Below are 26,481 nucleotides of genomic sequence, written 5' to 3'. Positions count from 1 at the left end.
ATTGAGCCCTCAGTATTCGGTGAATTTTTGTTACAAGTACCGCTCTTTCTCTGGTTGAAAATAAGAATATGAGATGGGTATTGGTAAACTACACGTCATGATTTGATTGTTAAAAATGGCGCAATGAAAATATAAAATTATCGGAATTTTTTTCTAATAAAACAATTGTTTGGGGAGTATTTCGAAGGAAATTATATTGTGGACACGAACCTTTCAAAGCCTTCTCTTCGTATTTTGTGCACTGTCCTTTCTGAAATAGGGAGAAGTGAGAAATGTTTAAAAATATGGACATGAAGGCCTTAGCTGAGCAAATGTTCCCATACGCCGTGAAAATGTGTTTCAATGGATTAAAGTGAAAACGTAAAATATGAGATGAGGTATCGATTAAAGTAAGTTTCAAACCTCCAGTACATATAGATGGAAAAAATCGATAGAACTTTCCAATTTTCTCATTTTGTTTTGAGATTTTAAACAAAACAGTTCTATTTTTTCTACTAAAACTCTCACCGTATTATCGGCTCTCCAAGTAGGTTTACCGTCGCAAACCATAGGCATCCAGCATTTCTCACCTATTACGAGAAAGTTTAAATTTTAAATCGAGCGAATTGTTCATTTTAAAATAGGTTTACAACAGATAAACAAAAATTATGTTACTGAACTTTTTTTTTATAACAAGACTAATTCAGTACTTAACTTCTTATGGCGCGCATTCGCTCATTCCAAATATAATTTTATACTGCTAACCACGTCATGCGAACTGTTTCCTCGATGACGATTAGTCGAATCAAATTTAAATTAGTACGCTCGCCATTGGGAAACCTAATAATGTTTAGCTTAACTGCACGCATAGTCTGAGATCTGATCGATACCTTCGTTTCAGTATCGAGAATCTGAGAATGATATCATTTTTTTCTGGCAAACAATAAACTCAGGAGAGTCAAATTTCGACATGGTTAGATACTTTGGGCTTTTCGTCCGGGTTCAGATAGTTCCGAGTAACTCTGTAGTTCATTTAACATCTTCCCATGATTTTTATTTGGCGTTTTATACTCCATTCAACTCGAACAAGACTCTGTGCAATCGGTCACTGATACATAACTAGCTGCTATATTTTAGACGGGCAGCAATCTTGTTGATTCGGCATTTCTTATTCAGTTCACAGCACCCTGGACGAGGTGGTGGGTATAAAATTGAACCCGAGATTCTACCGCGATGCAAAAATATCCGAGTCTAACGCTTTACCAATAGGCCACCACGCCCGCTAACCTACAATCGAATTTTCTCTTCTGAACATAACGATTCGAGTGGATATTACGATACCAAAAATTTAGGTTCAAAAACAAAAACATTCCAAATGAGGCTATCCTATTACCAGATATTTTCAAACCAAAGCGTTGTATCACATATATTAGTATATCTATATTATGATGAAGGAACGGTCATTTAGCACAATCTACGGTACGGCAGCGGCAACGCATTGAGTACGAACAATCATCATTTATTTTTATATCAATGACGATCTCCGCTTTTGGAGTGCAACGAGGGTCTAGTTAGATTTAACCCATGCCTGATCCAATCTTTAACGAGAGATCGAGGTTTGCCCTATTATTACACCGTCATATTGGCCTCTTCTACGCCGTAATAAATACATATTCCGCATTATACAAACATGTCATCCGAGGAGCGAAAAACGAGTATTTAATTTCGCAAAAAAACAACAGGTAAGCATGCAAACCCAACAGAGCATGCACAGTTATACTGACCTTTAATCAATGAAAATGCCTCAATAAACATAACAAGAATGTATTGAATCGGAATCTTCATCTTGAATCCAAAAATTTTGTCAGCTTTGCTTTGACGAAAATCGATTTCCGAACAGCGTGGGTTAGAATGAAGCTTCAATATATTCGCATCGGAATATATCCTATGCAAGCTCACTCCCTACTCTAAGAGCATAAAGAGAAACTGTTTTCACTCTTTTAAATTTTAGGATACGTGTTGCGTCACAAAGACAGCGTTTGGCAAGTGGTGCTCTTTCTATCTTTATGAAACGACGACTACGACGTCACTACCACGCCCGTGAGAGTAATACTTGGTTGAATTTGTTGGCAATGGTTAGAATGTGCAAAATCTGATGACAGGGTTATACTAGTTTAAAACGGCAAAGGTTTCAAACGTTCATTTCCTGAAATCAAACAGGTCAAAAACAAGTTGAACAGGTTAAAATATTATTTATATCGAATTCTCACAGTTGAATCAGAAATATCAGTGATTATTACTGTGTTATGAAACATGTCCAATCACTGAGACTGTTTTCTGCATAGCTATTTTATTTGTCGTCCATATAACATTATGTAAAGCAAATTTAACATTGAATATATTAGTCAAGAACCGGATCTCGGACGCAACTAACCACCGATGAGACTCACACAGTGATTACCTCGACGAAGGTTAGCGGATTCCCGCCAAGACTGGAAAGTGCTTCTTCCTAGAATCATTCCTGTATGGCTTCTTCTCGTCTGGCAACTAATTCTTGCGTCCAAAACGAATCAAATATCCAAATCAACTTGAAATTAACTATATTCGATATTCTTAATCACTTTAACATCTGCAATCGCAAAGTGCGTCACCTAAAAAGTTTCATTCAATGTACAAAAACTCACTCACAGACGAAATAAACAAATCGCCAGAGCTCTGCAAAAGCTTATACATCGCGCTATGTTTTATTGAGTCTTAAAAGGCCAGCATATCTATTATTTAGCTCTGGGGCGTAAAATCGCAATGACCGACAAATTGAAAGGGGCCTTGCTCAAAGAGAAAGTCTGCCATTCAAACTTGAAGTCCCGACTTCCGAGTTGAAATCACTTGATCAAGTGATCACCGACTTTAATTAAAAAAGGTAAGTTTAGCGTGGTTTGTCCCTGAATCACGTTAATTAAACGCATTTTTATTTGTGTTATCTCAGTTTTCAGAGAAAATAGAGAGACATAATTTCGATTGAAATTTCAAGCAGAGCCAAATTACAGCGTGATGTTTGTCCCTGAATCACGATATTTAAATGAATCTGTATGTTCATTATCTCAGTTTTAAGAGAACTGTAAAAGGTACTTTGGCTGATATCATTATTTCATTCAGGTAACTCAAGTCAATTCAGGTAATTGATGAATCTTCGTGCGAGCTTAACAGCGCTGCTACTTTCACGTTGCAACATTTGACATAAAATTTACTGTCAAAAAAATTTATGGGGGAGGGTTGTGCAACACTTTTAGAGGGAGGTGAAGCGAAATCACAGTTCCTAGTGATACTTGTACAATTGATGTTAGCTTTGGCCAACGATTCGAACAATTTTATTTTATATTATAATAAAACATGTTCAACTGGTAGAAAGCAAACAATACAATTCAGTCAATATCTCAGATGTCAATGCCTGTGGTTTTCAAGCCTTTCGGTTGAGCGGTAATATTTGGTTACATTTTTTGGCAATAGTTAGAATGTGCAAAATTTGAGGCCAGGGTTGTTCTAGTTTAAACGGAAAAAGTTTCAAACGCTCGTTTCCTGAAATCAAACAGGTCAAAAAAGTTAAAAACAAGTTAAACAAGGTAAAATATTATTTATATCGATTACTCGCCGTTGAATCAGAAATATCAGTGAATATTGTTGTGCTCTGCAACGTTGCCTTTTCCTGCTCATGTCCAATCGCTGGGGCTGTTTTGGGCATATCTATTTTGTTTGCCGTCTATATAACATTATTTGAAGCAAATTTAACATTGAATATATCAGTCAAGGACCTGATGATATTAACCTAAGCACTTTCCTTCTCTGAAAACAGAGAATAATTTGAGCCTTGGCTCTGATGCCAATTTTATTTTGGGTATATTCTACAGCAGTGGTTCTTAATCTTTGTGAGCCTGCCGAACCCCTGCGCTATTCTGCAAGCTCCCGCCGAACCCCATTGTACTGAACGGTTGAAATTAGAAGCCAAACCGTAACGTCATAAAGCGGAAGCTAATTCTTGCAAGGTTATAGAATATGAACATTGTGATGAAACCTTAGATATCAATAACCATGTGGGAATAACCATTGTTTTGTCACAATGACGTTGGCGGCAGAATGAGCAGATGGTTTTTGTTGTATAAGTTATGCGGGTGAACAGGCGAAAACTGATAAAAAATAACTTTGAAAATCCGAAAGATGATAATATACCCCATAAACGTTGGTAGTTCAAGCAATTTGTTCTCAAACTTTAAACTGCGCTGAAATGCGAATAAAATCGTTTGCCAATTGTTTTATTTTACAGAAATAGAGATAGGATTAATTCGGCGTCATATCGAGGTTGTCCTGAATGGATCATAATAATTTCGGGTAAAGCTCTGCGATAAACTATTCCTTGTCGCAAATTTATCACCTAGTGAAATTCAAACACGCTATGATTTTGCATTCATTCATGTACAATTACTGCCTATCTTCGATTTATCCGTCAAATTGAGTCAAATTTTATTAGTACGGTAGAATATGAATAAGGGTAACACCAATTAATTGTTCCATTCAATTGTTTCAAGTCATTAGTAATTAGTCATCATGAACTATAGTTATTTTTGCATAATTAGTATGCAGGGTGATAAAAAAGTCTCATAATATGCAAATGTTTCAGAGCACCTTCGTCGAACCCCTGGAACAGCTCCAGGTTATAGGTTTGATTGTTTATATTTATTTCTCCTGTATCAAGACGACTTTACTTGCCGTTGGCAGTCAGATCCAGACATTGAGTCCCTGCAGCAAATAAGATAAATCATATTATAATATATGCCTGAGTTACACTTTTAATCACCTGGTTCTGGTTGGCTGATCTGAGAAGTCAAGATATGAAAATATATTAATTTATTGTGAACTGGGGGGTTAACTATAGAACCTGCTGAGTAAATTTACTGAATAGTCAAATTAACCAGGGTATTCAAGTCGAAGTCACATTTCTAAATTCTCTGTGAACAGATTTGAACTCTGAGGAAATTTGAGAAATCTAAAAGTCAAACTTCCCAAGTAAAAATATATTGACATGCAACCAAAATAGATTTCGAAGACGAGATTTTAAATGACAGGGACTTTGCATGCTTCAATCCATAGCGTAACTATCATTAAATTACTGTCAGTCACTTAACTTTTTTATATTGACACCTAGGCCAAGAAAACAATTTTGCAGTAAATTTTTGAAATTTTTCAAGTACTTTAAAAAAATTAAAGCAGAATCAAATTGATTGTATACAACATTACATAAATTGATAATAATATCTCATACTTTTTCATTTCGATTCCGGAACACCGTGCTTCATCTTGAGATGTCATTTTATGCTACGTATTACTTCACGGCCGGGAAACGGACAACGACCACGTATATCCTCACGGTTGAGGTCTCTTCAGCTTGCCCCGCCAATCCCCCAGCAACTGCTTTTCTTCTCCCTCAATACTCTCCGACTTGTACGACTCTTCTTCCAAACTGACATGAATTACTTGGCATCCTTCATCTGTCTCGATTCGAACTTGGAATTGCTTTGACATCTTTCAAGTTAATTTTATTCTAACTAGTATGATATTATATGTCTGACATAAATTGAAAAGATTTGATAATAAAATATTGTGCAATTTGCACCAAAATTCCACAATGCTACATTTCTGGCGGCCACTAACGAAAAATAAGGGATAGGTAATTAAGGATTTTCAAGACCTCACAAATATAGTTGAGTGACATATTGGTGACGGGTGTTTGCATATTGGTACGAATACAAGATGTTAGAATTAATAATATCAATATCTAAAAAGTTAAATAGGTGGAGATTCATCGTAGTGAAAGCTCTCAAAATGATACACAACCTGTTTCATTAATTTCAAACTCCAGAATCAATAATTTTTCTTTCGATAGCTGGGTGGTGCTTTCCGCGCATTTCAACGACGAGAACTAATTTTTTATTAAGGGTTTCAATAATGGCTCAGATTTGTAAAATATATTGGGATTTGGATAATACCACGCGGGCCACTCGAAAATCTTCTGCGGGCCACGGGTCGGACGACCCTGCTGTAACGCGACCACGCAAAAAAATAAATAGTATATGAAGTATATGAAAAGTCTGTCTATTTGGCAAAAATATATAGCTCACAATGTTCGTCAATAGATAAGCCACAATCATAAACGAAGCCTTTGGAAAAATTCGGTTTGATAGGTTACATTTTGTTGAAACGTTTCAAAACGTCGACAAGTTAAATCGTTTTACAAAAATATGGGTCACAGTTTTGCTGACAAATTCAAGACGTTAGAAAATTAATTCGTTTAGTTTAGACAGATAGATCACAATTTCGCTGAGAATTTTGAATCCCAGACAAGATAAATCGTTTTGTTCACAAAATTAATCGTTATTAAATTAATTAACGATAACCTTTCCATACATTACTTACTATTGTTAACCATAGTTACTTCTTTTTCGACTCAACAGTGATTATGAACCTAATCTTCCATGTTCCCTCAATCGCACCCTTACTTGATCGCCAACGGCCATATTTCCTAATCACCACTGACTTACGCCACCGCCACTACACATGTATTCATTGGTCACCAGTCATGTCTTCTTTAATCGTCACTGGCTTCCTTAATTAGCAACTGTTATTCATCGCCACTGTCTTTGTGATGGCCCACTACCATATTTAGCCTCCACCTGTTTCAGGGGCAGAATAAAGCATTTTATCTGTCGTCGCCATCTCTCGAAAGAAAAATTGACCGTTTATTGCCTCAAATGAAAAGCAAAAAAAAATACAAAGTTTTCAAAAATTTTCTACATATTGTCGGAACTGTATTAAAAACAGCTGACTTATTCAATCATCACGTCGCAATGGAAAACTATCCGACCTCATATGCAATCAAAGAGCTAAAAAATGGAAATGGGTATGTGATCCAGTCTGCATTGATTTCGACAATCATTTTACCTCTATAGGCCCACAACTGTCTAAAAGTATACTTCATTCTTAGGAGTCTTTTTCGACTAATCTCAAAAATCCAGTGAAAGAATCCATATTTTTCTAGACCAGCAACATTCAATAAAATCTTTAGCACTATGGCAATGCTACCGGATGGTAGGGCAGTGGGATATGACAGTATACCAGCTACATTTTTAAAAAATGCTGCTGATATACTGCCCCCTATGCTTTGCAAGTTATTTAATTCCTGCATAGACTGTATCATTTTCCCGAATTGCTTGAAAATTGCCAAAGTTACTCCTGTATTCAAAAGTGGGGAAAAAGAATGTGCATCCAACTATCGACCTATTTCAGTTCTTTTGGCCATGGCTATGAAGTTAATATATGAAGTACTCTACTAATCGTGCGATTCTTGACATGGTGACTTTCTTTTATGATGAATTAGATGAAAAAAAGAAAATGTTAGTGCCATATTCCACGACGTAAATGAGCCACTATCGGATTCGCGGGCATGCATCAAAATTTTTCCAGAACTACTTGAGCTCACGTCAACAATATGTCAAAGTATGATCACCTTGTTCTAAACTCAAAACTGTACGTGCAATGTGGAATTTCGCATGGCTCGATAATCGGCCCAGTTATGTTCATACCCTTTGTCAATGATCCCCCTCATGTCATTAACTCACTTGTCAAACTCTTTGCTGATGATACTGAACTATTCGGAAGTTCAGCCTCATCAAATGATTTGGAACTGTAGATGAACTCTGAAATGCAACGATTACATCTCGATGGCTAATAATAAACTTACCGTACTTTAAATATTGAAAAGTTCAAATCTATATTAATTAGCCATAACAAAAATGAAAACGTAATCATTCGATTCAGATTATTATTAATGATATTCCACTCGAGAATGTCAATTCTTACAAGTACCTAGGTATATTGACAATGAGTTGAAATGGGCATCACATATCAACTACATAGCCAGCAAGCTAGCTAGAACAGCGGGATTTTTTTTTTTTAATTAAAAACATTTCTCACAACATCAGCTATGCGATTTGTTTATTTTTCTACCTGCATCATCCACCGTGATTTGCAGACTTGAGGTGCTGCAAAATAAATCAATCCGAGCAATTGGTAACGCACCTCTACACAACAGACTTGATCCTTTATAATATAGATTTGACATTATGAAACTTCATCATGTCCATGAATTTGAGATACTGAAAGTCATGCACCAATACTTCAACAACAAACTTCCAAATGCATTTGTAGGATATTTTACTAAGCAGACTGCAGTCCATTTATATCGCACCAGGTCTTCCTCACAAGGTGCCTTATATGTTCCAAGATATACATTATGCACAACACAAATATCTATAAAGTATATGGGTTTAAAGTTGTTGAATGATTTACCAGGTACCATAAGATCACTGTCATATCATGGTTTCAAAAGAGACCTGAAAATAAAATATATGTTGATTACCTTTCTTTAAGTTGATCATCGGAAAATTAACTAACTGATTCCAATCTACCGCTGTTTCTCTACATCTAACTCATGGCAGCATGGGCCTTGGCTTGTTATTCTTGACCAAAGCGTATATATAATACAAGCGAGGCAACGCTCAGGCAATGGACGCAATTTTCTGCCTATTGTTCTCGGCCATTTAAAACGGCGCCTAATGAGAAGTTTGCACACAATTATTGAAACATACCTATTATTTTCACTAATATTTTAGGTACAAAAATTTTAAAGGTCGCATTTTGAAGTAGAAGCTTAGCCGAACTTGCTGATATCCTTTCGTGTTTATATTTATAGTACATTGAATTGTCTTTGAAGACAAAATACCGGTTCCGAGTTGCTTCCGAAGTAAGTTGGCCATTCTAATCGTCATAATTAACCATTTGACAATGGCGTTCCTTATGACGTCACAGATGAAAAGTTGTATTTATTCGTCGAAATTGCCGGTCGACTCAACTTCGCTTCAATGGCCGTTTCTATATTCTGGTTACATTTTTTGTCTGTTAAGCTCCATAATGCTTTACTGCGCAGCTCCAAGCTGTGCTAGAAGAACTATTGACCTTCTAGGATTGTTGCGGAGACAATTTACAGTGTCAAATTGGCGTATCACTATAAATCTTCGAAAAAATGACCAAAAATGGTTCTACGTTGTGTTTGTTGTCAAATTTAACGCATTAGATAGTTTTTTATTCTCAATTGCGTTATATATTTAGGTAGCATATAACTTAAAGTTCAAAATCCACCATTCTGCTTCATTCTATTCCTTATAACAGCTGACTTAACAACACGACGAAAATTTCCTATATGACTCCATTGTTTTGTGTTTCCAAAGATGGCGTCCAGGAACTTGTTTATCATTAGGCAAGTTGGTTGCCGGCCGTTGTTCTTGACAACGCTGATCCAAGCTCGAGCAAATTCAGAGGTACACGGAGTCCTGATTATTCATGATTTGCTGCTTGGTTGGCAACGGTTATGCCGTTATGTGCACTGTCTAAAAACCTAATGCGAAAGTGGTACGTTTATTGGATTTCCATCTACTTTTTATGTTTAGTTTCTTTTTGAATTTGGATTTTTCTTCCTTCATATATATAAATATATATACTTTTTCTTTCAAAAGTAATAGCTATTTGGTGGTAATAGTTTGTAATAGCTATTTGGTGGTTTTCATGTTTTTCAAATTTGTTATATACACACTTTATTCATTTTTTTTTATATAAATATTAATAATTAGAAGCATAGGCGTTAACTAAATTTATTGATTAAGTTGAACCAGCATCGTAGATGTCGCTGCTCGAAGACCTTTCGTGGTCCCTCGCGACTCCTTTCACACATATAAAGTTCGTTTTCTTTTATTTATTTACTTTATATCTAATCATATTTCCGTGATACATTTATATTGATTGTGTTGACGAATAAATGATGATTGATTGATTGATATGAATTGTTTCCTTCAAGTGTCCTTCTTAGGCGATTGACAGCTCGGGCTCTACTTCGTTCATATCTTTATGGTGTAACGATTTGAACGATAGATTTACTTACTTGATATCAACATTCAAAATAGTTTTTGACTTAGTAATAATCATCTTCATAGAGAGTTTGATACCATTCGAGCGGTTGATTTTGCCGCCATATGTAACAAAACTGAATAAATCGCATGCGATTATTAGCAATATAAATAATTTACCTGACTTTACATGATTTTTTATCATGTGAATTATTTGTAATAATTGAGCTGGAGCTAGGTTCTGCTTCGTGAAAACGAATAGTTTAAAGAGAGGTAATTTTAACGAAGAATATGAATTTTGGGATTATTACTTATAAAGTAATTCTCAAAAAAACAAAAACTTCAGTAAATCAACGTGGTTTATCAAGTATGATGCAGAAACGTCCTTAGTCGTCGCATTCCTGACGAAGATGAACCCGACTTGGGACATGAAAAATTGGATATTTCCGAAACTAATTTTAATAAAAACATAATAAATAATAAACGTCCAACTTTTTTCCCCAAAAAAATAAAACAAGATTTTGATATGGAATTAACGCAGTGTTATAATGTAAAAATTGAAATTGAATATGGCGTATATAGTCAGATCTATTGTGTGGCAAGTAGTCCAAAAGATTCAAAAATGAAAACGTTGAAATGTAATTTTTTCATTGTTTCTTTTTCCTGAAATGAGGAAAATCGCAGGTGTTCAAACATTTGGCAGTCAAATATTTGAAATAGGCAGAAAAATTCAAAGTTATTAAAAAATTGCGAAAATCCAAAGGTAACTAGTAAAAAAGTTCTTAGTGTTGGCTGCAGCATGATTAACATTTTCAAAAAAAAATCTATTTTTGAGATCTGGAGTGAAAACGCTTTCACGCTTTCAATATTGTTTTCAACGTATTTTAGGTGATGCCGCAGTTCTATAGTAGAAAAACAAATAGAGCCATACGAACTGCAGCAACTTTCACAGACCGGGAAGTCGTTGGCGTTGACCGTAATGAACCAGGACAGTCCTCAAAATACACAGTCCACTGACTCCAGGCTGTAGTACAGAACATCGTTGCACTCCTGCACCGAGAGTTTATGAATCAGCATTTCAGTTCCAGAAAAAGATGACCCAGATCCCGACCTATCAAATTCATGCTCATCGTACGTATCGCCAAGCGAGATTCAAAAAATCCCAAAAACTCTACAGAGAAAGAACAAGCGCCCCCGAAAAAAAGGAAGCACCAAGATTTTAACATTCCCGCCTTTATTAAAGGAGATTTCCCTCGAAAATGGAAAAAGAAAAAATAACAAGTCATACTGTAATATATACTGATATATATATATATTATATTATACTGATATATAGGTGATTAGGTGGTTGTCAAAGTAAATGGGAGGTCTAGAAATGTACATTACATCCTCGTATAGATTTGCTGGACGATAAAAAATATGAGGGAGTTTTTTGAAGAAGGTTTCTAGTCGAGTTTCTGTCGAAGCAGGACACACTGGTTTTTTATTTGTTCCAAATGAAGATGATGGGGCTTCATTCCCTCAAGAGGACATAATATGCAGACTACATCGGCCAGCAATTCTTGTAGGATCAGCTCAAAGATCAGTTCGACTCAAATTTGATTGCGATTTGAGTAAATGGGATATATATTAGAGGTTGTCTGCGACCATCAAGCAAACCATTTCGTTAAATGAAATATTTGTTCATTTTTATCTTTTGTATTACCTTTAATTTTGTTTCGTCGCCGTTCCTGGTGAAACTTTCTCTTTCGTAATATATATAAGTAATATATATGTGATATTTGTGCCTCGTTTCATTTCATTTTTGAAGTAATTGCCTGATTTTGAAAGACTTTATGAAAAGTGGATCAACAAAACTACCACTGCGCATCAAGTAACCTCAACTCGCAGGATACTTGATAAGTTTGAAAAGAAAATTTTAGCGAGTGTAAGCGCAACGTTAGGCATTGACGAGGAGGCCCAATTTGCGGTCATATGTGAGGGACCTATAAATGATTGAAGAGGACAATTCGAAATTGCGATTACTTGAACGGATTTTTTGTGGACCAGCAAAACTAAAATAGATATCAATTTACCTGCCTCTCCTCTACCGGTATTTATAAATCCTATACCTAAAAGAAAAGCATATTTGATGATAGATTTCCTCCATTATGTATTAATAAGTATCCACTATTCTTTGTTACTCTAATTGTTTGTAGCGTGACATATTTTAACTAATACTTCGAAATGGTTTTCTTTCTTGCCTACATATTATTGACGTACCCAAAACTGCTACTATGTTTTCCCTTTGGCAGTTGCTGGGAATTACCCTTTTGTTATCTGAAAATTTGCAGCGTCATGTTGTTTCTTTGCGTTCATCTGAGCATGACGTTAATTAGCTAAACTGACTTCTCTTATCACTAATCTCCTGACTCTGTCGTTTTGATTTGTTTTTGCCAAATTGTATTCTCAATTTTGTTGAAAAATATTTAGTTCATTTTATTTGACGTTTGTGTGACGTCATCTGCTGCTGAACACAGCAAACACGGTGCCGCTGACACAATGACTCTGGTAGTCATCCGCGCCCCGCGTCATTTCTTGGATTGATCTCCTTGTCATTCTGTCGGTTGATGAAAAATGAAAACAATTCTTAAATTTTCTACTTATCCATACCATGTTTTTCGAAGAAATGAACGATCTATGATGAGTACCTTAAAAGCAAATCAAAATTAAAATTGTATATTCATTTTTGAGACACCCTGTATTTTTAAATGCTTCTGGAAGAGATTTATTTTGGTATTGGTACATCAGTTTAGCATTTTCCAACTTGAATAAGTCGGTCAATTTCAGAATGTCGAGCCTCGAATAAAGCTGATTAATCCTAGTTCTAGTGCTGCATTGCAAAGAGATCTAGCAATTCGGTTTTGTAAATAATTAATTTGTCGTAAATATTTTTGTGCAGCAGCGCCCCATGCTGAGATCCCATACTGAACACAAGAGAGCTATGCTCAAATATATGGACACGTAGCGCCACCCAATGGCAATAATTTTGATGACGTCATAGCAAAAAAAAAAGTAATAGCCTTCTGGAGAAAAATTTTATCTTCAACCACTGAAAATTTCAAAGCAATTGGTCCAGTATTCGAAGAGAAAAGCGACTTTTTAAAAACGTGTCAAAGAACAACAACAAGGATAACAAGAACAAGAACAACAACAACATAATATTGAAACGATCGTTATGTCCACTACGTGTCCAATAAGATTGAAAAAATGAGAATACACAAATGTATGTTTTGAGCTTGTAGGGAATACCAAATGCTCTAGTTATTTCTTTCACCACATGCTCAACATGTGTGTCCCATTAGACCAAAATCCATAAATATTCCAAGATATATAAATGATAATACATTTTCTAGTGAATTTTCAATATTAATTGTCAGCTTATTTGTAGTCATTCAATCATGTACCTTTACCATTTCATAGTTTACATTCTTCTCAAAAGTTTGAATCGATTCATGACTGGAAAGAAGTGTCGTCAGCAAAGAGTTTTGGTAATAAGTTTGAGAAGTTGGTGAGATCATTAATATACATTTAAAATAGGTTCGTGCGTAAACATGATCCCTTTGGGACGCAGCAAACTATTGGTAAAGTTTTAGGTGTTACTTCGCCAAGTTTTACAAATTGTACTCGGTTTGTTAGGTAGCTCTTTAAAAGTGATTGGGCGGGTCCGCGAAATCCATAGTTAAACAGTCTAAGAAGCAAAATTTTGTGGTCAAATGTATCGAATGCTTTTTTTAAATCAATGAAAAGAGAACAAACAATCTAGCTGTATTGGCGCACTGAACAAAATTGTGAGCATTGAGCAAAATTGTGATATTATATCTACAATATTCTGAAGGAAATGCGATGAGATGTTATCAGGACTAATGGCTTTGCCCACTTTTTAGTTTTAAAATACCACTTATTATTTGATGAAATATGTTCTGTGAGACTTTTAAATATAAAAAAAAATCGTAATCCGAAACAATATTGAATTCACTGGATAATTTTGGGTTAATGTTAGGTAAATAGCTGTTGAACTCGTTTGTCATCAATTTGTCTGAAGAAATACTTTTATTTTCTAACATAATTTCTGTAGTATAGTATTCTGTTTGTTATTTATAACATTTACTATTTCTTTAATTGTTCTCTATGTTTTATTTATATTGTTTCGGATTTGCTTTAGTGCATTGTAATAATGAAGTTGTTTTGCTTTGTTTATTATTTCTTCCAGTTTGTTGCGATATTTCTTGCATGTATGGTGTTGTGGCGTGTTACCTTCAATAAACTTTAGCGTTGCGCGCTAATTAATAATACAAGCGAGTCTGATAAGATTTAATTTATACTTTTCGCGCATTTTATTTTTATTTTTGATGGACACCCGAACAACCTTGCTTAACCATGTTTTTTTCCCAATTTTCAGGTATTTTCTAGATAGCATCTTCATATGGGGGGGGGTTGTCGACCAGATACTTGATTTTGAAGATGAAATCACATAATGCATCAAAGTTTTCTACATTGGGCAGTATTATGTTTTATGTTTCGTTTATATCGAGGTTCGTTACTATTGTCGAAAGATCAGTAATAGAACATACAACTGGAATGTGGTCTGTTATGAAGCAAGATATTACATAAGCATAGATTTTTTTATGTATGGTGTACCGTATATATTAATATTGAAGATGAACTTGAGACCCTGGTCGGTTTTGTGATGATTTGTGTCGTGCAATATGAAGATATCATATCAGGCGATGATCACACACTCGGGAGCTAGTAATATTTATGATTATTGTTCTGTTGTGCAAGGTGGTATTTCTCTGATGCCCCCCATCCTCCCGCCCAATCCACATAGGCTCATCCTCGTGATATTCGGTGGAACGAGACTTGAAATAATTCCGCACAACTATGTCAGGAATATTTCTCGAAGACCCAATACTCCAATATTAGACGCAACAATGAAAATATATCAATAAAATCGCTTGAGTGTCGGTTGAAATCTGATTTCGTTAATTTCTTTTTCAAAATATCCGGCACCGATAAGCTTACGTGATATTTGGGTGTCATCCCCTATTTTTGAAATGAATGTATGAAAAACAAGAGAGCTATGCTCACATATGTGGAAACGGAGAGCAAAGTTAAATATCATCAATTTCCCGAAAATCCTAAGCGGTAACTTACCAGTAGCCGTATCGGAAGCCGAACAACTCGGCAACACCACACGGACAACTCGACTGAACAGACAAATCTCAGAGACAACTCGACTACACAGGTTACCGTTTACGGTACTACAGGTACTGTCGTAGCTTGTCAAGGTGCTGTGACAATGATTCATTCTACATGATTCAGTTTCAACGTGAATTGAAATACTAACTGATCCAAGCCCCTTCTGTATTACCATATCAGGTCCCACAGTCTACCGTTCCCCATAAAAAAACTCCCCACTTTCGCCAAGCAACAGATACGCTTGCAGTCGCTGAGCATGGGGTCGGCTGATATGTGTTCGCGTAACCGCCACAAGGTGGCAAATTTACTTACAGTTACACCCAGAGTGAAGGTGGGGCAGGGGGTGTCAAACTTTCCTGATACCCGGGGAAATTTTTTAATAATGATGCCCCTTATACATGACTTCCAAACGAACTGGGGAAATGAACAAATCATAGATTTCTATTCATGAAAATGAATAAATTGAAGGGCAAGTAAGAGTGAAATGTTATAGTCAAATCTTTTGAGTTTGAGTCAAAATTTGATTCTTCTTTAAAATTGATTTTCTGGAAGTTTTTGTTAAAATTCGATTTTCTCTGAGTTCGGGTGAAAATTTGATTTCCTTGGAGTTCGAAACAAAATTTTATTTTTTGGAAGTTTGTGTTAAAATTTAATTTTCTTGGAATTCGTGTACTCTTTACGTTTTTGTCCGGAGCTTTGAGTAAGCTTAATCTCCACACAATTTTTTTTTTTGCCAAATAAGGAAATATGTATTTTCACTGTTTTTCACGATTTAGCATTGTTTATGAATTAGGCCCCGAGATGAGGCCGTTTATCTTCCAGTTTCATTTCCAACATTTTATCAGCTGTAGACGGTCAGATAAATTTCAGTTTGTACTGCTCGCTCTGGCGTTGAGTTTGGTAGCCTTTACATCGTCTTTTAGTTATTATTAGTAAAGGTATGCTAAGGCAGTACTAAAATTGTTTAGACTATTATGCTAATAAACACTTGTAAACTCTTCTCATGGATAACTGTTTTAGTTGACCACTAGCTCATTATAAAGTTGTTAGCAGGCTAGATTTAGAAAGATATGACCCAAACAACAATATGGTATTTTCAGGCTTTTATGGAAAGTTTATAATAAATTTTATGACGATTCTCAAGTATTCAGCAGACTTATACCACTATATAGGCCCCCAGTATGGATGTCGGACTCTCGGCCCCGGGCCGCGTGCGTAATAGATTTAATCCTAAATGTAATACATTTTTCAAACATTTCAAAGTGAAACTGATAATTCACACAGCAAACGACAATTTACAGAAAATAGCTTTGAAAAGTTACATATTTTTTGTTGTCACATTTCGACCCAATTACGAATACACCTCAAGCTGGCAAAAGAATACTTAAGAAAAAACGCAAAGTACACGAGAAAGGTCGCATTTTTAAGAAAAAACAAATATTTAAAAAAGTTGTAAATAATATTGATTTGCTTTTAAATGAGTTCAAGCGTAGATTCTCCAATGTTTCTTCGCTTGAATGCAAATTTGCATTATTCCCAGCGCCATTTACACTTGATGCTAGCTTAGCAGAAGGAAACCTTATTGTAAAGGCACATTATGATGCTGTTAGAGTTTCTGAATTCTACTAAGAGTAATACATCATGCTACATCTTAGCAAAGTTTGAAACAGATATAGATGTGAACAGCTGTTTTTATTTCTGAAATAATCAAACATCCGCATCAAACATCCGCATTAACCGATGATCATGTGACCTCGTTAATTAGAGTTGGTACTGTAAAATCATATCAGTCTGATATTAGTGAGCTGGTGACCCAAAGGAGATGTCAAACGTCAGGACAAATGTAACAAAAAACATTAAATTTATTCTGTACTTTTGTAAATTTGAGGTCTATATATTAGGATTAAGTCATTTTTAGTGTATGTATTATTCTTTTCTTATCATAAGTTTATTCAAAAATGTTTTAGATAGTTGTATGTAAAAATTTATGATTTTTTATATTAAGTACAATAAATTGCAATAATAGTGAAATGCAAGAAATCAATATTTAAATGGCATTTGAAATTTATGAAAAAAACAAAACTTTATTCGGCTGTTTAATTACGTCACAATATATGTCACAAACTACACCTATCTAAAAATATGCTTTAGGTATACATTATCAAAATATATCAAAAACTTTTTGCGGCCCTTTGCACAATTCCCAAAATGCAATGTGGCCCTCGAAAACGCACGAGTTTGACATCTCTGGGCTACAGCATATTTGATTCAGAAAATAATGACCCTTTGTGTATTGCAGGTTTGTGAGAAAGAGGGGTAAGTAACCAATTTTACTGATTTGTCTAAATTCATAAAGACAACAAGAACCTGGGCAGCAATGCAGCAATAATAAGTTATGCAGGAGTTTAAAGAAATGAAGCGATTGAGAGGTGAGAAATCATGTATCAAGTTGTAGGCTGGCAGCTGATGTTTTGAAATATACAGGGCATTTCAGACTGTGTGATTCATCGAGATTCAGTATATATATAGTTTAGTCTAGTATGCAAACACTGCGGGACTGTGATACATTAGATAAAATGCATTATGTATTAGTCAGTATTTAGTGGTATTTTTATTTGTCGAAAAACACTCATGTTGTTCCAAATATGATTTTCTTCCTTATTTTAGATACTGTACTACAAAATAAACGGCAATGTTCCACCAATTCAACCTAACGCATGCTATCAGCGCTACACCCAGGGTTCCATAACGTCCTTATCTCCAAGATTTGTCCTTATATTATGTCCTTACTTTGTCTTAGAAACGTCCTTATACGTCCTTACATTGTCTTAGAAACGTCCTTATTTTGACATGTATCCTTATTTTTTTTTCCTTATTTTAGAGGTAGAGATTTTTATACCGATCACTTAGTTTGGTCAATTCGGATAATGGATTTGCTAGAAATGATTAAATGCTAGAAATGATTGAAACCTCATTGATTGCTATCGCTACATTCGTGACGTAATAACATCAAACTAATTATCACAGCGACAAAACAATAGCCTACTGGCAAAGATCTTTTTGTGTAACATGAATCAAAATATACTAGTAAAGGGGAGCGAGAACCATTCAAGATCTGATAGATTTGATAAGTGTAGCAGTAGCCTACTGATTTAGTTTTCTGGCATTCTAAGCGACTGTTTTCTACCCAAGCATTTCAGCACGTGTTAATTTCGACTTTGAAGTTAGTCAAGAATCAGTGCTTTAGACAAAACAGGAATATACCGGTAAATTAAACTTTAAATTTAGTCTAGATCTGAAATTTCATAAGAGATGAAATGAGTAAACGTAAAAACATTTGCCGTGATGATTATGAGAAAGAATTCAACGTCGTCAAACAAAACGAAGGGCCAGTGTTTCGCGCACTGCAGTTTTAGAGAATGTGACAATAATCTGGAACTCATAGGTAAAGCAAGAATTTCTGCTCACAATGCAACTCAGAAGCATAGAGACTCTGCTCAAAAATTAATTCAAACCAATCTATAAATATCTTTTCCAAGAGTTAATGAATATACACGCGTCGCTGAGGCTTGAATGCATTTTGTTTATTACGTTTCGCTTTTTGTTATCTTATTATCATGTTTCCCCCGGCGTCCTTATTTTTGGGTTCATATTGATGGCAACCCTGACTACACCTGTAAGAATAGAATGGTTCAAAGAAGAAGTCTTGAAGAAAAGCGTAAAGGTATATGAGTATCATAAAAGTTGCAAACAGCTTAGATGGGCTAGTATTGAAATAGCCTACTTTGGCATACTTCTGCTATGGAAACTGCCCATCAAACTGATGTTGGAGGACTCGAAATTCATTGAATTTTTTCTCAACTATGAAGATCTTCTGAGGTTAACGAGGCATTATTAAACTAAGCTAAGAAATTTGTTTGTTCACTGTATGGAGAGGACACTGATGTTGGAGGACTAAAAATTCACTGAATTTTTTCTCAACTATGGAGATCTTCTGAGGTTAACGAGGCCTAAATAAACAAAGCTGAGGAATTTGTTTGTTCACTGTATGGAGAGGACACTGGTATTTGAGGACTCGAAATTCATTGAATTTTTTCTCAACTATGGAAATCTTCTGAGGTTAACGATGCATTAATAAACAAAGCTGAGGAATTTGTTTGTTCACTCTATGGAGAGGATATGAAGAATGTAAATATTACCAGGGCACGTCTTTTTAAAACAGGCAAGCACACGGATTATACTCTTTCATCCAACAATGATTCACTAAGAAAGCATGTTCTGAGGGTTGATTCGTCACTGTTGCCTAGAACCAAAATCAATTTGATTTGTGCTACAACGATGGTTGTGCATCGTTTAACTGGATGGAAAGTAACTTTAGTAATGTTCATGTTTGATCATTGGAGTTGAATGGCAACTGACTGCTTAGACTCAAATTGATATATCTTGGTCTTTTTATTTTGATCATCTGTGAAAATCTATAGTACATATAATAAAAGAAAGCAATGATCACATACATCGACAGGAAGACCAAAGCACAATATGTTACCAACAATTCCCACAAAAAGTCATTTTCTAAACGATATTGAACTGTGGAAGAGCAAGATTCCGGTACCCGAATTGTCCTAGCTTTCACGGGTGCTGTTGCGATGTTGTATCAGACATCGAGTCTGAATGTAAACCGAAAAGCCAAACGATTTGAGTCACAACTGTAGCATCTTATCTTTTATGTTTTGATATTTTTGCACCCACGTAAGTTTTGCACCCGTACTTTTGCATCTAAGATATTTGCACCTGTATACTTTTGTACCCACGGACATGGACAATTGCACCCACGGATATTTGCACCCGTGAACATTTACGCCCACGGACGCTAGTTTTTGAATTAAAAGTGATTCATTACCATTTTCCTTTAAACACGGACATAATTATGTGGTGAAAGCAGTGAAGATGAACTCACAGCAAACCCGCAACTGCGTTTGCAAATGTACGCTGGTGCAAATGTCGGTGGGTGCAAATGTTCGGGGGTACAAATGCCCGTGGGTGGAAATGTACGCGGGTGCAAATATCCATGTGTGCAAATGTTCTCGGGTGTAATCCATATGCGGGTGCCAAAATCTCATGATGGAAGTATATGTTTGCAAATATCAATGGGTGCAATTAACAGCCGTGCCGTTGCGATTAACAGTTTCACGCCCCTGATCTAAAACAACATATAGGTATGTATCTGTTTTATGAGTTGTTCGATCGCCAAAGTGTGGATGACTGCATGAATTCGCGGTAATGCAAATACTTCATGATGTACGAAGGTTTCAGAGGATCTTCGTCAAACTCCTTGAACAGCTCCACCGGGCCCCAGGAATTCGATTGAGCCCGCCTTAACACTGCCCCAGCTAAACATGTCAAACCACTAGTCAGTTAATATTGAATTGAAAGTAATATATCTAAACCTTTATACATCCTTTATAGCCTAACCATTATACATACCCTCATTGGCAAGACTAACGCTAGACAAAGCTCACGATCTAAACGATTGAATAACCCAGTGGAGCTTGTTGCGTCAATGAACTAAAATTTAGAATAGCACATCTACAATGTCTTACATTTTATTTAAAATATAACAACAAAAATAACAATGGTGCCCTCTGCACGGCAGACAAGGCAAGTTTTACTCGTAAAAGATATTTTTAAGAACGGACATGAGAATAACATATTTGGCGTTTTGAGAAATACTATTGTTCGTGCCATTCATTAAGTTGATTCGCGCGATGACTCCATTTCTTTCAGTAATTCCTGTAATTCTTTTTCTTCTTCTGTTTCGCCATTTGACTCGGGCAATTTTTCTTCGGCAGGACTATCTTTTTCTGCTAATATTTTTTCAATCTCCTTCATGAGTTCACTTTCTTCAGAATTGCTGGGAGGCTGTTTGCTCGGTGATTCAGTATGGTGAGGTTCAACAGGCGCACCTTTAGCCTCTGCCATTCGATGTTCGATATCATCTATCTCTTTTCTGGTGAACGTCAACTCTATTTGATTTCCTTCAGCATCCACCATGTGATACACCACTTCGCCATTAGGGTGCACCTTTTCACCTATAGGATGAATAGACTCGCTGCCAAGAGGGGCTTCTACTAATTCTCCGGGTGCTGGCCCGGGAGTTGCTTTCACTTCTTCAGCAGGTAAAGTGTGTTCCTTCCAAATATATTCACCCGATCCTTTGAAACTACTGGCAGCTGGAAATCCCTCAGGATGCTTGATAACTATTTCCATTGGATTTCCATTGTGATCTACTAGATGCATTACATCCGTATTTGCAGGAGTCGTGCTTTCTTCTTCATGTGGCAATGTGTGTTCACGAAAGGTATATTCCCCCATACCTTTATAACTCAAGTTTTGGGGATAATTTGATTCATGATTCTCAGCAGTTGTGACAGTGTGATCTTCGTGTGAAGGGTATTTTTCCACAGAAGAAATGATTGCCGAACAAAGTTTCTCGGCATCATGTAATTCTAATGCTGTCATCGACGAAGACTCAAGCATGCTCCTTGCGTCATTCTCTTTTCTAGCCGTAACTATGGCATCTGGCATCACTGATCTGAACTGACCTATTTTCATGTCTTTTGATGCGTGTTTTCTTTCAATCAGGCTGTAGAGAGTTGAATGACTCCCGATGAATATGTCGAATTCTTCTTGAGATATTTCTCCATCTCTGTCTCCGTCCGCCATAGTGAAAACGATCTCTGGAGCGAATACGCCATCAGCTCCCAGTATTCTGTGAAAACGAATATACGGCATTGAGATTTATTATCGGATCACTGCGAATTTTAAATGATTGATATTTTTGTGATTTATTTTTTGATTAAGTGTCGTATACAATTTTGTCATCGAATGATATTATAATTCATGCGGCGCGATGGCCTAGCAGTTGAAGCGCCAGACTTAACTGTGTTGTCGTTGCAGATAACACATGTCAGGGTTAAATCAGATCCCTTCTCGGGAGTAATAAATTGGATATTCCCCCTTGTAAATAATAGTAGATTACATATCGTTAGATTTCAGTCGTTGCATGTATGGAGCATTCTTCGGGGAGAAGGGGTGAGTAAGCGCCGTATTAAAAACACGGGAACAAAACATAACTGCCAAACTAGTAAACAAGAATAACTTTCCAGAAGAGAAGACAACTTACGAGTTTCTCGTTGCCTCATATGATTTGATGCAATCATTCATGACGTCACGTTGATTTGACAGTTGCATTCTTACATCACGAATGGCCTTGCACATCATTGATCTTCCTCTTAGCTCATGTTCTGAGACGATATCTTCCCAGACATTCTTCCTATTCGATTCTTTGACTTGAAAAGTAAATGGAAACGTTAATATGTCACTGAATGTGGATTGGGAAAATTAAATATTGGTCAGTATAAAAATAGGTAAATGGATTTTCATTTTTAAAATCGAACAGACTATGCTTGCTCACATATATTATTAATATGAACGCGTTTCATATCGCAAAGGCTATCTATGGAGCAGACACAGGCTATCGGTGCATGGTGCGGAATACATGAATCATCGTCGTCAGGTGGCGATGTTGATGAACCCGAGGCATAGATCTGGTATATGTACCCTTGATTTGCGAAGTGTTTGGACACTCCCATAGTCTGCTACTTCACTGTTATAAGTGTGAAATCTAATTCTCATATTTCTTTAAACCAATACCTATCATAGACATTTTGGGAATTTAAACGAGTTTAAATGAGAATTTGCATAGTAGTATCACTCACTTCCGTAGAGCAACTCGTGAACGAACATGTAGAAATGCTTCTCTGTGAGATCTTCCACATCATGCATAATGTCACCATATATTGCATGTCCAAGAGCGTTAGCAAGAGCAATGTCTTCGTCGTTCGTCTGCGATAAAGATATTGTTAGACTTTACGATAAGCTTATAAACTATATTTTGAAAATATAATATAAACACATTAGAGCTAAACCGTGGCTAAGATCATATCTATTATTTCATAATCTGGTTATTATTAAACAAAAGGACAATTCTCAAACATATATACACAATAGCCAAAACGAAGCAGTACGGCTATCTCATCCTTCACAGGCCGCAGCGAACGCGGAGTCGCCACGAGGTGCGCACATTTTATTTTGATAACGTCATCACACCAAAAAACGAATCCTATAGAGCTCCTAACATTTTTGAAATAAAATAAGAAATAGACTTCTAGCGATAACTTCAACAACAAAAAATTCAAAGCAATTTGTCTGGTAGTTACAGAGAAAAAACAACAACAAAAAGAAAATCAACAAAATAACGAAACGATCCATAGGTCCATTTCGTGTCCAATTAAAAAAACGAAATAATTTCCTAGAATAATAATGGAGTGAATAAATTTGAAGATGGAATAAATAGTGGAGTTTTGAGACTCAAAATTTTCACTGACCAAGGTATGGCCAATTGTTGTTCTCAGTTCCCCGAAGTCGATTTTCCCATCCTGGTTTTCATCCATTGTTTTAAATATTGCTGCCCAAGAATTGAATTCTGCTCTTTCAGAGTTATCCGCTATGAAAAAAATTTACAGTCAGATCATTCAGACTAGTTTTAAAACAAGAATATTTAAACGAGAAAGTAATTTACGCTACTCTATTGTTGTTTCCGATCGTTGTATCGCTTATGAAAAACAAATATACTCACTTAGCATTGATTCTTCAAGATGCTTCGTACAGGATTCCAATTCTAAAAAATTTAAAAAAGAGATTTTTGAGAAAACCTGCCAAATTGTTTGTCTTTGAAAATTTACCATACCACACAGTAGTAATGTATTTTGTATACTTGATTTGCTTATATTTATTGTCGTAACCAATAGTTTCTTCGATTAATGTAGCCTATGCACGTAACTAACCTGTCATTACTTCTGCGAGGTGAGGAATTTTATTGATGAATAGATGACAAATGTTGTTTGGCACTTCAGAAAATTTTCCCCCCTTCAAATCTAGAATAAAAATGAAAGAATCAAGGTAATATTTGTTCATAGCTGAAATAGCAAAATTTCACTGAATGTATTCTTAAAAATTAACTAAAGCTAACACATGTCATATATTTGTATGCCGTCCGTTACACCTTAACGTCTTTAACGCGATCAAAAACGAGAAGGAAGCTAATATCTTATGAAGAAACCAAAATCTTTCAACTTAGTCCTACACAAGTAAGCAAAACCCTTTTAGGCATTCAAATGGAATGGAATAAACAATTCAAATTCTATTTGTCTGTGTTATTCGATTAATGAAGAACGAATGTATGATTCGGGCAATTGACGTCAAAATGGACTGCCACAGAACATATCCATATGAATCACCATAAAATATTACACGGATATATTTTTTTTTTCTATGACAGCTGAATGCTGTACCTCTTTTGCTGGCTCTTTCATGTTTTACTATGTCTTTTTTTGCCAACTTCTCATGTGCAATTTATATAGTGCATACCGGTACTTCACTTTACTGTGCCGGTAACTCGTCGTCGTCTACTTTCCACATATAATAGCTATCAAATGGCAACCCAGTTGCTTGGGACGCTACTTCATTTCTTTTTAGTGCAGGGTCGTATGACTCAGCATTATTTTATGTTTTGAATTCATCGATGCGCATCTTAAACACCAGCTGTCGCTAATGAGCCTTCTTCTGAATGAATCGTACTGGCGGTTCTTGTAGTGTGGTTATTTACAATTAAATTTATTTCAAATCTATTGTTGTCTTTTCATGATTTGTGTATTTTATTTCGGATCTATTGTTGTCTTTCCATGATTTTTGAAGATAATTTTTCCTTTTTTGTTGTCGAATCTACTGCTGTCTTTCCATGATTTGTGTATTTTATTTCGAATCTATTGTTGTATTTCAATGGTTTGTGTATTTCTGAAGATAAATTTTCGTTGCTATATTTGCTGCTTTAATACAGCACCAAGGTGTCGCTGACTAGATGACTCATTGAGTCTATTCGCGACCCCGCGTCAATTGCAATGAATCAATGTTTTTCGTTTTTTCAGTTTACTGTGTTTTCTTTTGCCTCATATTGATTCTTGCATGACGAAATAAAATATCTGAATCACAAATCAGTGTCTTTAGTTTGATCTTTTTTATATTGAATGAATATTAAATTCCATCATTTACAAGTAAACACACTCACCATTGCTTTCTACTATTGTCTTCTGTACAGCAGTCATGAATTCTTCAATCGTTAACTCTTCATCTTGATTCGAATCAGCGACTTCAATCCAGTTGGACGATTCAATCATTGTTTCCATGATATCGCTGTCGTGAACTAAAAAAAATATTGTCGTACATGATTATTATAATTAATTTCAGATGGTTTAGTACCCTAGTCTCACGTATATTTCATCGAGATTGGTGTAGTAAAATGATGATACTCACTGTAGTGCTCTTTCTCCAAAAACAATGCAATCTCTGAAGCGGCTATTTGTCCATTCGCATCGAGGTCGATATCGTGAAACAGAAATTTCCAAATTGTTGACTTTGCTTCTTCCCCTTCAGAAGCTGAAAAGTTAAACAGCGTTATATAGAGGATGTGGGTATACTGAAATTATAACTGTGCACCCAGCCAACTAAAGCATTCTAACTAAAGCACTTATATCTATCAAACATATGTATTACTGTAAAACTGTTACCGAACAATATGACATCAATGGGTGATTTGAACAGAATAAAACGTTATTTCAAAAAATAAAATATTTATCAAAGTAGTATTTTATTTCCCCTTACCTACTATATGCTCAACCAGTGTTTTGTACGTTGCCTTGCACTTTGTGAAAATCTCTGTGAGAGAATCAATTGTTAGATTAGGAAAATATTTACATTTGCAATATTTCCGAGAAATTTAGTCGCTTAGAAATTGAAATATAGTCTTGCGACAGCGGTTACTTTTGAAAGGAAGTTACATTTACCAAACCAAACGGAACAAAAATGATATGACAGCCCTTTGAATTGATGAGTCTTTGAATTGATGAGGCGAATAATCAAGTTGGAATTTGGGTAAATCATGACTTGAACATCTAGACTAGAGCGAAAGTCTGTTCATAATAGACTAAAAGATAAAACTTTACTCGCCTGTGTGTTTAGCAGGAGCAGCGAATGACAATTCCGACATAGAGGCAAACATAAAATATATTGCGTAGATTCCCGGCTTCATTGTGTCTATTACTTATATATTTACAAATGGTAACTGTGTTAAAATATA

The 26,481-nt window shown here is 35.6% G+C and overlaps 1 protein-coding gene across 1 annotated transcript; it reads right to left on the bottom strand.

The window, feature by feature from the left end:
• Positions 1-20,814: 20,814 nt before the first annotated feature.
• On the bottom strand, positions 20,815-26,481 carry LOC120334963 (uncharacterized). Its single transcript, XM_039402481.2, has 10 exons — positions 26,352-26,481; positions 26,007-26,060; positions 25,659-25,781; positions 25,414-25,548; positions 24,134-24,223; positions 23,926-23,967; positions 23,675-23,793; positions 23,006-23,132; positions 22,411-22,576; positions 20,815-21,996 (listed from the first exon to the last, which is right to left on the bottom strand). Exons 1-10 carry the CDS (start codon positions 26,431-26,433, stop codon positions 20,976-20,978), a joined length of 1,959 nt encoding a protein of 652 aa, XP_039258415.2. The 5' UTR covers positions 26,434-26,481; the 3' UTR covers positions 20,815-20,975.

This window comes from Styela clava, chromosome 1, assembly GCF_964204865.1.
Source record: "Styela clava chromosome 1, kaStyClav1.hap1.2, whole genome shotgun sequence".
In the NCBI taxonomy this organism is placed as follows: Eukaryota; Metazoa; Chordata; class Ascidiacea; order Stolidobranchia; family Styelidae; genus Styela; species Styela clava.
This window is presented reverse-complemented; position numbering and strand designations above follow the sequence as displayed.

What these genes read in the sequence shown, in the direction of transcription:
- LOC120334963 (XM_039402481.2), bottom strand. Translation starts at nt 26,433, where the DNA reads ATGAAGCCGGGAATCTACGCAATATATTTTATGTTTGCCTCTATGTCG. An exon ending in TGCTCCTGCTAAACACACAG is followed by an intron (nt 26,061 to 26,351) that starts GCGAGTAAAGTT and finishes ATTCTCTCACAG; the next exon opens with AGATTTTCACAAAGTGCAAG. An exon ending in TTTGGAGAAAGAGCACTACA is followed by an intron (nt 25,549 to 25,658) that starts GTGAGTATCATC and finishes TATTTTTTTTAG; the next exon opens with TTCACGACAGCGATATCATG.